The following is a 14,070-nucleotide window of genomic DNA, read 5'->3' on the forward strand; positions in this document are numbered from 1 at the left end:
CCCTCTCCTGCTTTTTATTTCTGGTATTGGACATATCTTTTTCTCTTAGCTGCCTCTTTTGTTTTTCAAATATCTTGCTATGCCTCTTTTCCCGACATTTTACCAAGTTTCGCCCGCTATTTGTGAACTGCCCTTCCCCGCCACTTCTTTGTTACCATACCCATCATTCTCTCCTCCTTTCGAACATCCTCTCCTTTGTCCTTATCATTTTATCATTTTTTTCCTTGACATTTTCCCTTCTTGTCTTACCTAAGTATGACTACCATTCTGCTCCGCCTTCCCTATATGTCCAATACCCGACACTTTGCCTCCTTCCTTCTTGCCCCCGCTTTCTGACTCTCTTGTTGGCCCATTTTCCCGACATTTATCCCTGTTCCGCCCTCCCTATGATGCTTATACCCGCTATTTTCCCTTCTTTTCCAGCACTCGCTCTCCCCTACCCTTTTTGCCGCTTTGCCCGTGTTTTCCGATTAGCTTAATTGTCGGCCAATTTTCCCAACATTTATCCCTGTTCCACCTGACATTTATGAACCGCCCTGTCCTGCCGTCTCTATGTTGCCTATACCCGGTATTTTCCCTTCTTTTCCAGCACTCACTCTCTTCTACCCTTTCCACTGCTTTGCCGGTGTTTTCCGACTCTCTTGTCTGGTTATTTTCCCAGTTTTGTTCCCAAATCCTTCTGCCATTTTGCACCGCCCCTCCTGTGCCCCATTTTCTCTCCGCTCTATTCCCTTCCTTCTTTCTTACTGCTATTAGTTTTCCTCCTTTCTGCCTTCCCCGCCTGTTTGATTTTGGGCGCAATTTTGGCAATTTTGTGGTCAAAAAATTTGTTTTTCAAAAAATGCTTATCTGATAGCTTTGATATTTGGTACACAGGTTTGTAGGGGTTATCTTATGATGCATTGAAATAATGATAAAATCTGCAATTTTGTATTTTTCGGTAATTTTCGCCATTTTTATAAGCATAGATGGCAGTTTTCTATGCTGGCTATTGATGAATGTCTGGGTATAGGTGGGGGGAGTCAGTAAGAATGAGCCATACAGAAACAGTGCCATAAGAATACACTGTATTGACAAAGGCCCTCTGTTCTCACTATATCTGGTATTATGCTATGTACTTCCTCTGAACCATCTTCAGTAGCTTCAGGGACATTCGGCCCTATGTTTACATAGTGGACAGAAGTTTGAGATTTTTCGTAGATTTCCTTCCTTTTTTGGTGTTGATCAAGATGATCTGAATGGAAATTGGGTGAAACAATAGCTTTTGGACCTGTCCATGTGTACATCTGGATCCAATCAAAGCATACAAAAATAAATTTTAAGAAGTCTCTAACAGTGTGTAAATAATTCAAATACTTCAATGTAATCAATCAAAAATAAGGTCAGATCAATGTTCATTTCAACAAAACAAAACTTAATCACTCATTTTTTTTATTTTGCCCATGCTAAGTAAAGTGCAAAAATGATGATAAAAAGAAGTGTGCTACCATCTTACTTTCTGAAATACATCTTAGGCTGCATCCAATAATACTGGAGGATTTGAAATTTCTGGAAGAAGTAGTTATTCTTATAATTTGCACTGTACACATGAGATGGCAATTGGAATTACAATCGACTCCAATCATGTAGCAAGTTAATTGAGATTGAAGTACTGCTATTTCCTGTATTGTTCTAAAACATTCCTTCCTGGCGTGATTCTGTGAGCAGTGTATGTAATCCAAGCTCTGGAAGGGAGCTTGTCTAGTTCACATATGACAAAAACTGAGCAAGAAGTCATTTTGTGAGAAAATTTATTTATACAGACTTTTTATGACTTATTGGCATATATTTATATGCATCAACCTTACAGGTAGGTCAATCTGAATGAAAATACCAAAATACCCATCGAAGGATCATGACAACATTGAAAAGCAATAAACAAAGAACGTTGAAAAACACATTGAGTGTTTTTCAGTACATGTGCAAAGAATTATTTTTTGCACCTCTAGTTTCCTGCTATTGACACTTTTTTGGGAACCTAAGTTAAGCTTGATAAAACTTATAAAAACAAAGTAATAAATAATTTGCTGTGTAGTGTTCTGTACCATTCAGGATATACTGCAAAATCTAAACAGCTAGTCCTTGAAAAGTGAGTAACAGTCCTATTCTTGACGGACAGTGTAGAGGCAACATTTTTGACTACTTACAGCTCATGACTCAAGGAAGTCCTTTATTAAAATACCAGTTGGTACTCACTTTTGAGCTCAAGTTAATACATTAGTGTTGCACTGCTTCTACACAATACAGAGATTCTTCTACAATCCAATGTATAGCAGTTCATTAGCACTACCCGTCCACTTAAACAATACCAATATAAATGAATGATATTCTTTTCTCCATGTCTGCATCTGAACTAACATGAAGTAGACACACTCACGCCTACTTTTTTATTCCTTGTCATCATATGGTGAATCTTGGTGGATATCATAAGACACATACTGAACATGGTGTTGGAAACACATTTATCAAACTGCCATGCAAACATCAATAAACACAAAATCATTATGTAGCTTTGGATTTGGTTGTGGCATTGAAGATTTGCATCTATTTCCCTACATCATTATTGCAAAACTTTCTAATTATCCACAGATCTAAAGAAGGCAATCCCAATTTGCTTTAACAACACATGGAAGTTTAGAAAATAAAAAATGTCCTATACAAAATGCAATATCCCCAAAACAATATCTAGACTACAGTAAATTGGAGATAGTACACTTTAGTACAATTTAATGAAGCAATGATTGAAATTGTTGTAGTACTTTCATTACTTTTGTTCTTGAAAATGAGTAAAATTTCTTCACTGTCTTTCTATTCTTTTCTATCAAATGATGTCATATCTAGTCATGTGCATATTCAAATTACCAGCTGATGGGCAACATGCAATGCACTGCGCAGACGACTACGTTACTTTGCCTGTCACTTGGTAATGACAATGTCATGGGTCACATATCTGGATCACGTTATTGATATTGAAGAATAAGAAGTACCAGCCTACTCAATACTATGTTTGTGTACAATATGTAATGCCTCTGGTATCAAATGAATTCTGGTTTGGACGAGTTTCATTAGTCCATGACAACATTGGCCTGTACAAAAGCTGTGTTTACAACAATTTGGACACCGAGTATATTAGCATGAAATTTGGAGTAGAACAAGAAACTGTCTGTTACGAGAGTATCAAAAATTTGTTGAACGTTACAGCTAGTTGGTCTTTACGTAAACTCAGACATATTTAATCTGACCTTTGAAATTGAAACTATTAAATCTACATAATCGTGGAATGACTGTTTGAAATACTGTTCATTTGTGAATGATGAAATATATTAAAGGTCAACAGACTCTATCTCACTGACCTTACATAATGTAAGAGATGTTTTTCTTGTCTCTCCCATCAGCAGAATTATCAGAACGCTATAAAAACCACACTTCATGCATATTTCATATTACATTTGTAGTAAATAACTTATAATGGAAATCTAAATTTCATAAAACACAGTTACAATGAATGAAATAAACATCAATATCACAGATAAAACAGTATTATACTCTGAGCTAATTTTACGACATCAACATGATATTTTGCAATTGTTTTGATCTCAAGAGACAGGAGGCTATTTTGGCTAAAGTGATTATGCTTTCATTGGGCAAGATAAGTAAAATTTCAACATTCACTTACATTATTTACAATTTTTGTAGGTCATTTGCCACCTGGCTTTCCTTGTTGTCATACACAACTGAAATCAGTCAACATCTTATCACTATCAGAAAAGTAATTCAATGAATGACATAACCAAAAATATGAATACTCTTAAAAAGTACAATGAATTCTTTGCACGTAATAAAATGCTTGACCAAAATGAAGCATTTATTTGCTAGCAGCCTACACGTTGAAGATTTTACTTATGAAATATAGTTTTATGATACTGCAATTTTTTAGAATCATGCTGCACAAAAACATATTGACAAAAATAACAGAACCTCCTTTGAAATAAAAATAGTTCCTGAACTTAAATTTGCATAGTAAAATACCATCTAATCACTGAACAAAAAAAATAACCACATAAAAACAAACAATAGCATATACTTCAACATGTTGTTTAGGATTGCTAAAGATATGCATGCTTGGTTTTTGACACAATAGCAGTGTGAAGACTGTAAGATGATAAAAATATTTTCAATCAAGACAACCAATTCAAGCTTAGACTGTCAACTGTCCCTTGTGCCTTTTCTGTCTCTCACTGATGTTGTCTCTCGCACATAAGACGGTTGGGGGAATCGCAAGAGTAGCGCCGAAGGCACGAGCAGGAAATTCAGAAAAGAAAACATAGACACAACTGGTTGTGTTCCACTGCGCCCTCAACGACAACAATAGGGAAAACCCAGTTGTAACCTACCAACTTAACACGGCGACAGCGAAGGAGTTTTACAAAGCCTTGGAGGAACTCAGATATGCACACTGCAGACTTTAAGAGTCAAGTTACTGAAGGTTATGCTGCCGGAAAAGATGTCTTTGTCAGCGTGCCTACAGGGAGCAGCAAATCAATGCCATATGAAGTGGCTCAAATAGTTATTGCCTCGGCCCTGTCCATGACGCATATCTCATGAATAATTAATAGCAACCCAAGTCCTTGAAAGACAACAGTCGCTCACGCCTTACAGTGCTCGTGGCTAGTGCCTTTGCCGCTCTGCTTGTGATTCCCCCACCGTTGTTTGTGAGAGAGAAACAACACCAGTGAGAGACAAAAAAGGCACAAGGGACTGTCGACAGTCAAGTTAGCGCTTTGCGAGATATCAAAAGAATTCTTTTTCAGGAAAGGGACAATTTCCTATCTTTCTAAATATACATGTGACATTTCAGGTATGATAAAAGGAGATCAAAGGTGTATTCAGCTTGGTTGTTCAGCTTTCAGAAATGATACACTACGTGGAGTTAAACGTCAAGAAATAAATTGAGAAACTATCTGCATTTTACAGGGTGTGTTATGGTACTTGCATCCTTGAAAAAGATACCGGTATGTATTCAGAATGTCTATGCAAACCAATCAAAACAGCCAGAATACCAGCAGTAGTTTATACCATAATAGGGATACCTGAATTAAATAGGTGCATTGTCAGTGCATTCAAAACTAGTCATAGGAACCCTTATGTTTCTTCTTTTTCTTCTTTTTGCTTGCTGCTGCTTTTCTCTTGGCTGTACACCGAGGGCAGTACCAGTTGTCCTCTTCCTTGGGTGCCTGCACAACACCGACACAAGGCCTAGCAAAGCACAGAAATCAGACAGGGGATGTTATACTATTCTGAATCAATTCTTAATACTGTCAGCTACAAGTTTTAGATAAAGCCAAAGAGTAAAGTACTGATTTTTCAAAAAGTACTAATAATCTTTTCAAACAAGCTGTGCTAAACGTATGTAAGAACAGGAAATGATAAAATAATTTTGCGAAATGCATCTTCCAATAGGTATTCAGATAGGGACCCTCCTTGAACCCTTTCACCACCATGGTGTGGCCCAAATCCATTGTTATAAATGGTGATTGTGGACCTGTTTACATGGAGTTTGGGTGAACAAATTAAACATTTCTTTGTGGCACAAGGCTATTGTGTGATTGAGAAGCACCATCACACAGTTGTATATCATGAGCAATCAATCTTCAATTCCTCACTGAGGGACCGTCTCCAATGGTCGCATATGTTTAAGAAATGAAATTCCTTCGTTTACATCAAAACCTGTCAATCCTCCCAAACACGAAAGCTAAAAAGTGTGAAATGTTGATGTCTGCCTCAGAGTACAATGTAGCATTTTACTATAGCTACTGAAGAATATGTTTATCCTAACCACATTACACTGTCAAGTAATCGATCAAGATAGAGTACTAACCACCATCAGCATGACAAGAATGAGTTGGAAATAGTTACTGCAAAATTTGTCGATATGAGTGTGTAGTTTTTGTTTATTTTTACACACAATGTAAAGAGAACTTGTAATCACAAAAATAAAAGTGTGAAAGTAAAGTTCCCTAAATGGAGGTCAAACCCCCTCCCCTAGTAAACAAATGAATTTCACTTTTTGAATTTATGGGACAATCTTAGACGGTCCCTAAAGTCATCAACATTTTGAGACGTATTAACATCCAGGAATCTTATGTGTGATCTCCAGAAATATATCACTGGCATTTTTCCATCAAGAGTTTGACTCATAATCAAAGGAAATCAGTCAACTTGATTTAAATAGTTGCAATGTCTTTGTCATTAGCAGTTTTACAAGTTGCAAGACAAATGTGCTGTCAAGCCCTTTGCACTGCCAAATTCTCCAAAAGCAGAGATTGTTCAATACTACTGATTGGTTAATGTTTTGAAGCTGTTGGTGAAATGCTCCACACCAAACTGAATATGTTTCCAACATGGATAGGTTAGGGGAGGTTTACATAGGCCACCTAGACAAGCCATGCTTATTGGATGATGGCAAAAGTGCCTAGCATAGAGCAGTAAATATGTAAAGTAGCTGGTAAAGCAAAAAAATATGCTCGCTTTACTAAAGTGTACATAGCTTTAGGTTGATATACAGTACTGCAATGACTCTTTATTGCAATGTCCTTTTAAAGCCACATTCTCAGTTTGGTTTCAAGAGTAAACATTTTACCGACAGGTGCATTTACATCCTCAAAATGATGTTCAACTTTTATAACAGGCACAATTTCCGAGCTTTCACACGTTTCCTTGACACTAGGAAGGCATTAGATATAAAGGGGAATCACTCGGCCATGTTCAAAAAATTATTTGAATGGGTCACATCACCCTTTGTTGTTTGTATCTTGCAATTCAGGTATCACTGTCAAACATTTATGTCCAATCGGCTTCTGCCTTTTCTTTGCTGTTTCAAGTTATAAATGGGGTATGACAAGCAAATATCATCTCCCCAATTTGCAGTTTTTGTTGATAATCTCACTAAAATGTACCAGAAAACGAAAGTTGTCTGTCAGATAGCTGGTACACTAATCAACCACATACTACATGTACATGCTGATGATAAGGTACTAATTTGTCCATCGGTAAAAACATGCAGAAAATTGATTACAAACTGTGAACTCAAAAGAAATGATCACGATATTTTATACAACACTGACACATTTATTGTACATGTATTTGTTTTCATTGAAGTCTTGGAAATTTGAAAACTCTCTCAGGTGTATCTTATACAGTAATTGCATTTGGGATATATAATTGCAACTTCTGGAGAGGATGACACAGATATTCAGTGACAACTGTGTATGTAAGCTGGGGCAATCTTCATCATTAGTAATTTTAGCCACTCTACCTATGCAGTCAATTCAGTAGATTTTCAATCAGATTCAAACCAACAACATACGGTACCTAGTCACTTTGTGAAGACATTGCAGTCAAAACCAACATTTCCTTTTCATATCTTTGATGTATGGTGTGTTTTCTTTAAACATTTAGTGTAAGTACAGGGTTAACCAAAGGAATGCCTTTAGGGTGGCTTTTACTAACACAAGGTGAATTGTGTTCCAACTTAAATAAGCCTGAAGTATCAGCAATACCTGTGTACTTAGAAATATGTTAATTTTAATTCACTCCAGCATAGTCCTAGTCTCATTGACAGCAAGAATTCTCTGATTGGTAAATTTGTAAATTCTGATTCTTAGGTATTACTTGTCATACGTTTGGACGCACTTTAGAAGAGTCATGTATAATTAGTGTTTTTTATTGCTTTGTTTTTGTTTGTTTGTTTTATAAGGGTCTATGCAGCCTGAAATAAAGATAAACAATAATTATAACAAACAGTATCACACATCTTATACCACCATATTGAATGTTACAAAAAGATTGTGCATGTTTGGAGGCAAGGACATGGATCTACTCACCAATGATACCAATCATCACAAGAATCACATCCAATCATAGGGCTGCCATCATCAGGTAATTTACATCCAGGACATATCCATATCATTGTACCATTGGCATCCTGGAGGGAACACGACAATTGGTGGGGGAAAAAAAAGATTAATAAATCATCATGCCTCAATTGCTTCAACAACAGTGACTGGGCAACAATTTAAAAAAAGCAATGGAAAATGTTGATGGGTACATGTATGAATGATGAGAATCATGGTTTCAAAATGTTTTACAGGTTTCTAAAACTAATCACTACATGAACTCGTCTATCATCATTAGGATTATTCACTCACATAATACTACAGAGATCCTTCTAAAACTCTTTTAAACTTCAAGTTCTCCTTTAAATGTGAAGGAAAAACTAGTGTCAATGACACTATGCTTTACAGAAATACTCAGTACTGGTATACTTCTGACATTGCATGCCGACAGAATGGTTACAAAGAAGATTCAACTGCAAATAAATGTTGTATCCCAGCAAATATGAAATGCTTCACCTCATAATGACCAGTGTACCTAATTTCAAAGTAATGAGATAAATAGTTTCAAAAATTGTCCCAAAAATACAAATATGCGAATTTCCCGTAATTTCAGTAAATCCTATTTTGGTTATTGCTAGGAACCTGCAAACCATATTTTAAAGCAATCAGAGCATTGGTTTCAGAGAAGATTATTATTTGACAACAGGGGGCCCGGGGGCACCGACGTCCTTTTTACCTCCTTAGTGTTTATTATTTGCCATAAATGTGAAGTTTGTCAAAAAAGTCAAATTGCTTGAATATAAATGAAAGTTATTTGAACTGGTTGGTTGCTGCTCAAGCATAAATTCAACAGCCTTGATATGTGTGAAAGTGAATTAAGACATGGGACTCAATAAGATCAACAATATCTAAAACACGAAATGGTGAACTTATATAATGCAGAAGGGGAGAAAATTTAGCAACAAACTATTGCAATATAATGGACAATGGCTAATCTTACCCAAATTACTTAAACTGGATTGTTGGCATTGATTACACATGTATCTATTGTCCATCAAATCTAAAATAAATTTAGGCCATTGACTAAAAAACATTTGCTTCTTACACTCACCACTTGTACTTAGTATTTGGAGTGTACACCTATCTACAATACATGTTCAATGAAAATAAGTTTGAAGACTGTGAGTCAACAGTGCATCTTAATCTATGAGACTAAATAAGCTTACCTCTCAAGTATGTATAGGCAAAAACCAAATTTAATTTTGAATTACGTAATGCAGGGAAGGACATACAATATGGTGAAAAGCAAACTAAATATCATAAAAACTGAATATAAAACGATATGGAAATGTTGTCTGACAGTCATAAGTATCTGGTGTGTGCCAAGAGACAAATATTGAAATTGGACAGCATCATCCTGACCACAGTTTCTCTGACTGGTTTGTTTCCTTCTGAATTTCTGATACAGTAATAGGTACAAAATATTTATAATATTCTACTATTCACGATAGTTATACAACATAGCTTGCGTTTTGTTCACAGTAGAACTGAGTTTTACATGTAAGATAACTTTCTCGTAATCTGTTGCAATACTATATTTTTTGATATGATATGGAGTGACTTGCACACATATGCAATATGCAGTGACAGTCAATATATTCATAGTTTGAGAGTCTACTACATTCAATCATTGTGATGTTGACAATTACATGCATGTCAGTGCACGATTTCAAGTAGCCAAGAGGAAATTCTGATGGTCTTTTAGTGGAAATATAGTGTCCTTAATATGGAGATGTCCTTAGTAGACGTCCTTAATAGACAGGTAAAATTCTACTCAAAGTGCAATTTTTGATTTGATAAATCTGTCCTCAATAAAGAGGTGTCCTGATTAGAGAGGTGTCTGTAAGTACAGGTTTCACTATACTGGGATTTGGGCATATCTGATATTCACTGCCTACAGAGCTTGACTGATAAGTTTTTTAAGGTATTATCTTTGGCAAGGTAAATTCTCCCAGTATCTTTACGCTACAATAAGTTGTTTGAACATAGGGCCAAAGTCCCTGAAGCTACTATAGACATGGATACAAAATTAAGTATTTTCTGACTGTATGAAATTATCTCACTAAGGTCATCCTAGGGACATGTAAACCAAATATTAAAGCTGTCTGACCAGCGGTTTGAAAAAACAAGCGACTCAACAGTTGACAGAGCTCTGCTGTGTTATGTAGAGAATAACTTTTGTGACACATGTATTGATGAAGAAGGTGGATATCTTTGATAGCTCATTTCAGGATGGCCTGACAAAAATGGAAAAAAATTCCGTAAAAATACAGATTTCCATATTTCATCAGACTATATTAGTCTATAATAGCAAATAAACGAGAGTTAATTACATTCTAATTAAAGTAAACAAGACTTGCTTAAATCAAGATTTACGTCATAAAAAAACAGCATATCTGTCAGGTTATAAAGAATCTTGAGCTGGCTATCTGTTAATATCAGTACTTTCATCCTATTAACCAAGCACATTTTAACTTTCAAATTAACATTGCAAGTAAGTTCTGTTGAATAAGTTGAGACTGTACATACTCAGAGAGAGCACACTGAAGAGACAGATGTTTGAAACTTAAGAGATGTTTGAAACTTAAGAAGTTCAAGGTCATCAAAAGCATTATAAGGAATCATGTTACACTTTCATTGCACTGTTTACACAGATTGCATAATTGCTATAAATAGCACATGAGGAATCTTACAGCCCAGCTTTACCATAAATACCCTATCACTTTGACCACTCTAATTTTTTCCTCAAAAAGTAATCTTATTTTATCCTTACCAAGTCAACCATAATGGAAATTAGAACTGTCTCTATCTCTATTTATTTGACCAACCTATCATGACAAACTATTATGAGCAATTTCTTTTAGATAACATAAATGGTGGTTCAGAAGATATCAAAGTTGGGATTCAGGAAAGTTGCCTTTACATGATTTAATCCTCCAAATCACTATGAACTGTCAAAAAAGTGAACTTTCTGATAATTCCACACTAAAATTATTTTGGCTTTGATGATTTCCTAATTCAATATTTAAAATTACTATTTAAAATCATATTAATTATTTTTTTCTGGGTGAATTGATAGGGTTTATACAGTACAAGAATTACATACAATGTAAGTCAAATTTGACCAAAAATGACAAAATGAAAAAAAAATTCCTTAAAAATACACATTTGCATATTTCATCACAATTTGAACAAATCCCAGTTGGGTTATCCCTAGGGACCTGTATACCAAATAACAAAGCTGTCTGACCAGCGGTTATGAGGAAGAAGATTTTTTACCAAAAACACCTTTTTTGGCATTAATTTGCCTATTTTCAACAATATCAAAACATTAAAAAAAAAGTTTCTCAAAATCATATTTTTCATCTACACAACAAATATCAAATCAGTAAGTACTGCGGTTCTCAAGATATTTGAGTGGACGGACGCCTCACAAACGGACATACATACATACATACATACATACATACATACAGACTGACGCCGGACGCCGGACGGATACCCATCCCAATAGCTTCTATAGACTATAGTCTATAGTAGCTTATAATGGTTAAATGAAGACTTGGTTTCTGTAGGGGCTAGTATCAGGAATGACACCTATGGTAATTTGTAGACTTTGACAGCTCTGTCTTACCAACACTGTGCTTCCCTGTGTTTCAGTCACCACAGATCTTTCAACATTACTTGATGATGCTGAAGTTGTTGCTGGAGATGGTTGTGGTGGTGCCTGCACTGGCAGTGGTGGCTCTGGTAGTTGAGGTGGCGATGGTGCTAGTGTTGATGTGGATACAGGTTGGGCAGCTGGCACTTTCTTTGTCTGCTGAACCGCTGCATGTTTAGCAGGGGCTTTGGATGAACTGTGTTGAGGTGACATGATCACTGGTGGTCTAGTTGCTTCCTGTTGGGGTCGCGGAGGTGGCGGAAGTTGTTGCTGTGGAGGTGCAGGAGGCGGAGGTGGAGGGGGTGGTGGAGGAGGGGGCCTGACTCCAGGAGGACTGCTATGGAGGGCTGATGTAAAGGATGGCATTGCTGGATGCATCATCAATTTTGGGATGTGGGGTGCCTGGACTGTTGGAATCATGGGTTTACGTTGGGGTGGAGGAGGGGACATCATTCCTGGATGGGGCACTGGCGGAGGAGATGCCCAAGCTGGGTACTGTGACATAATAGAGGCAATCGACATGGGATGATGGGAGTGAGGGTGACCATGGGGATGGGAATGAGGATGAGGCGGGGGTGGTGACCCAAATTGTGATGGATAGTGGAATGGAAACCGTGGTGAATGGTAGGGCGGCGGGGGTGGTGAGGAATGGGGCATGTGGAATTGTGGGTAGGGTGGAGATGGAGTAGGTGTTGGTAACTGGGGTAAAAGTTGAGTTGGTGGCTGTTGTAGCTGTATTGGCGGCGGGGGTGGGGGCTGAGGATGAGCTGGTGGTGGTGGAGATGGTGTAGCTGGTTTTTCAGTTGTGACTGGTTGTTTGATAAAGCTGAAAGTCAAAATAAACAAAAACTTTGAATTACAAAAGAAAGGTGTTTTGATTATACTTCTTAATTGGTATGAAAATATCAATTTGGTAATGGACTAGCGAAGTGTTTTGGTGAACTTATAAAATAACATACCAGTATGTAGTCCTGTTGTAAGGGAACACAGGTAAATGGCCTCGAAGATATGGCTAGTGGCTCTATTGTCAACTGGTACAATTGTTTCAATGTACCACAGAGAACACTGTTCAATGACTTGAGAATAAAAGTATTATTATATGGCACATTAGGTTTTTTTTTATAATTTCGTTTGATCAAGACAAACAGTACAGGAGGAATGTTCCTCTATTATAGTTAATGATTTATCTTCATGATCAATTGATACCTTTGGTATGAGTAAAACTTTAGCAACAGCTGCTGATTGAATCAGCAGTAGCATTATCTAGAGTCAAAAATAGAGAAAAACACATTTCTTACATTTTTGGAGTAGAAGATTCTCCACCAACGGAAGGCCTGGAACCTAATTTCAATGTTATCTTTGGAATATCTTTTGGAGCTTCTGATTTTGCTGGTTCTCCCTTTGCCTAGGAAAGATAATAATAATTAAATAAAGAATTATATAATTATCATAATTAGAATAATAGTAGGTCCATTTTTTTGTGAAAACCGGACCTATTTTTTCAGCAAAGGTGTATTTTTGGCCAAAACGGATAAAACCGATATCCGTTTTGATGTCTTATGTTTCAACGGTAACCATTTTATGGTTCATATTATCAATTTTTATAAAATGCCATTGAAAATGGCTTAGAATGCAGCCATATTCATCCTTATTGTAAAACAAATCAACGTGCATATGTATGACATAGGTCAATGTCCTTGTACCAACTTTGAATAAAATCAGATGAGACGTTCCAGAGTTATAGCTCTGGACATTAAAAAATTGTGACAAAATGGCTGCCACGCGGCCATATTGGATCATATCATGAAACAAATTGACCTATATATGTATGACATAAGTCAATATCCTTGTACCAACTAAGAATAAAATTGGTTGAGAGGTGCCCGAGTTATGGCTAAGGACATGAAAAAATTATAACAAAATGGCCCCCATGCAGCCATATTGGATCATATCATGAAACAAATTGAGGTGCATATGTATGAAACAAATTGAAGTGCATATGTATGACATAGGTCCCAGTGTTCTCCCAGAGCTATTAGAGAGTGGTGGCCGCCACTCTTTAATTTTTGACAAACAATAGAAACTCATTACCATAACAATTGTATTTATTGCTATGCAAATTAGCCACCACTCTCCCAGAAAATCCTGGGGAGAACACTAGGTCCATATCCTTATACCAACTTAGAATAAAATCGGTTGAGATGTGCCTGAGTTATGGCTTTGTACATGATAAAATCGTAACAAAATGGCCGCACGGTGGCCATACTGGATTGTATCACAGAACAAATCGACGTGCATATGCATGACATATGAAGTAATCCTTGTACCAAGTTTGAATGAAATCACTCAGGGACATGACCAAACCTATGTCCCCATGGACAACTAAAAAGATACTTTAAAACTGGCTACACTAAA

At 36.6% G+C, this 14,070-nt stretch overlaps 1 protein-coding gene across 1 annotated transcript in view; it reads right to left on the reverse strand.

Moving 5' to 3' along the window:
- Positions 1 to 1,773: 1,773 nt before the first annotated feature.
- Positions 1,774 to 14,070, reverse strand: part of LOC139135778 (transcription initiation factor TFIID subunit 3-like) — a 30,035-nt gene continuing 17,738 nt past the window's right edge. The window contains exons 4-7 of the mRNA XM_070703472.1: positions 12,954 to 13,060; positions 11,629 to 12,481; positions 7,923 to 8,023; positions 1,774 to 5,295 (exon numbers count right to left, since the gene is read on the reverse strand). Coding sequence (XP_070559573.1) covers positions 5,166 to 5,295; positions 7,923 to 8,023; positions 11,629 to 12,481; positions 12,954 to 13,060 — 1,191 coding nt within the window. The 3' untranslated portion in view covers positions 1,774 to 5,165. The remainder of the gene's footprint in view (positions 5,296 to 7,922; positions 8,024 to 11,628; positions 12,482 to 12,953; positions 13,061 to 14,070) is intronic.

The sequence above is a fragment of the Ptychodera flava genome, chromosome 6, assembly GCF_041260155.1.
Source record: "Ptychodera flava strain L36383 chromosome 6, AS_Pfla_20210202, whole genome shotgun sequence".
Classification (NCBI taxonomy): domain Eukaryota; kingdom Metazoa; phylum Hemichordata; class Enteropneusta; family Ptychoderidae; genus Ptychodera; species Ptychodera flava.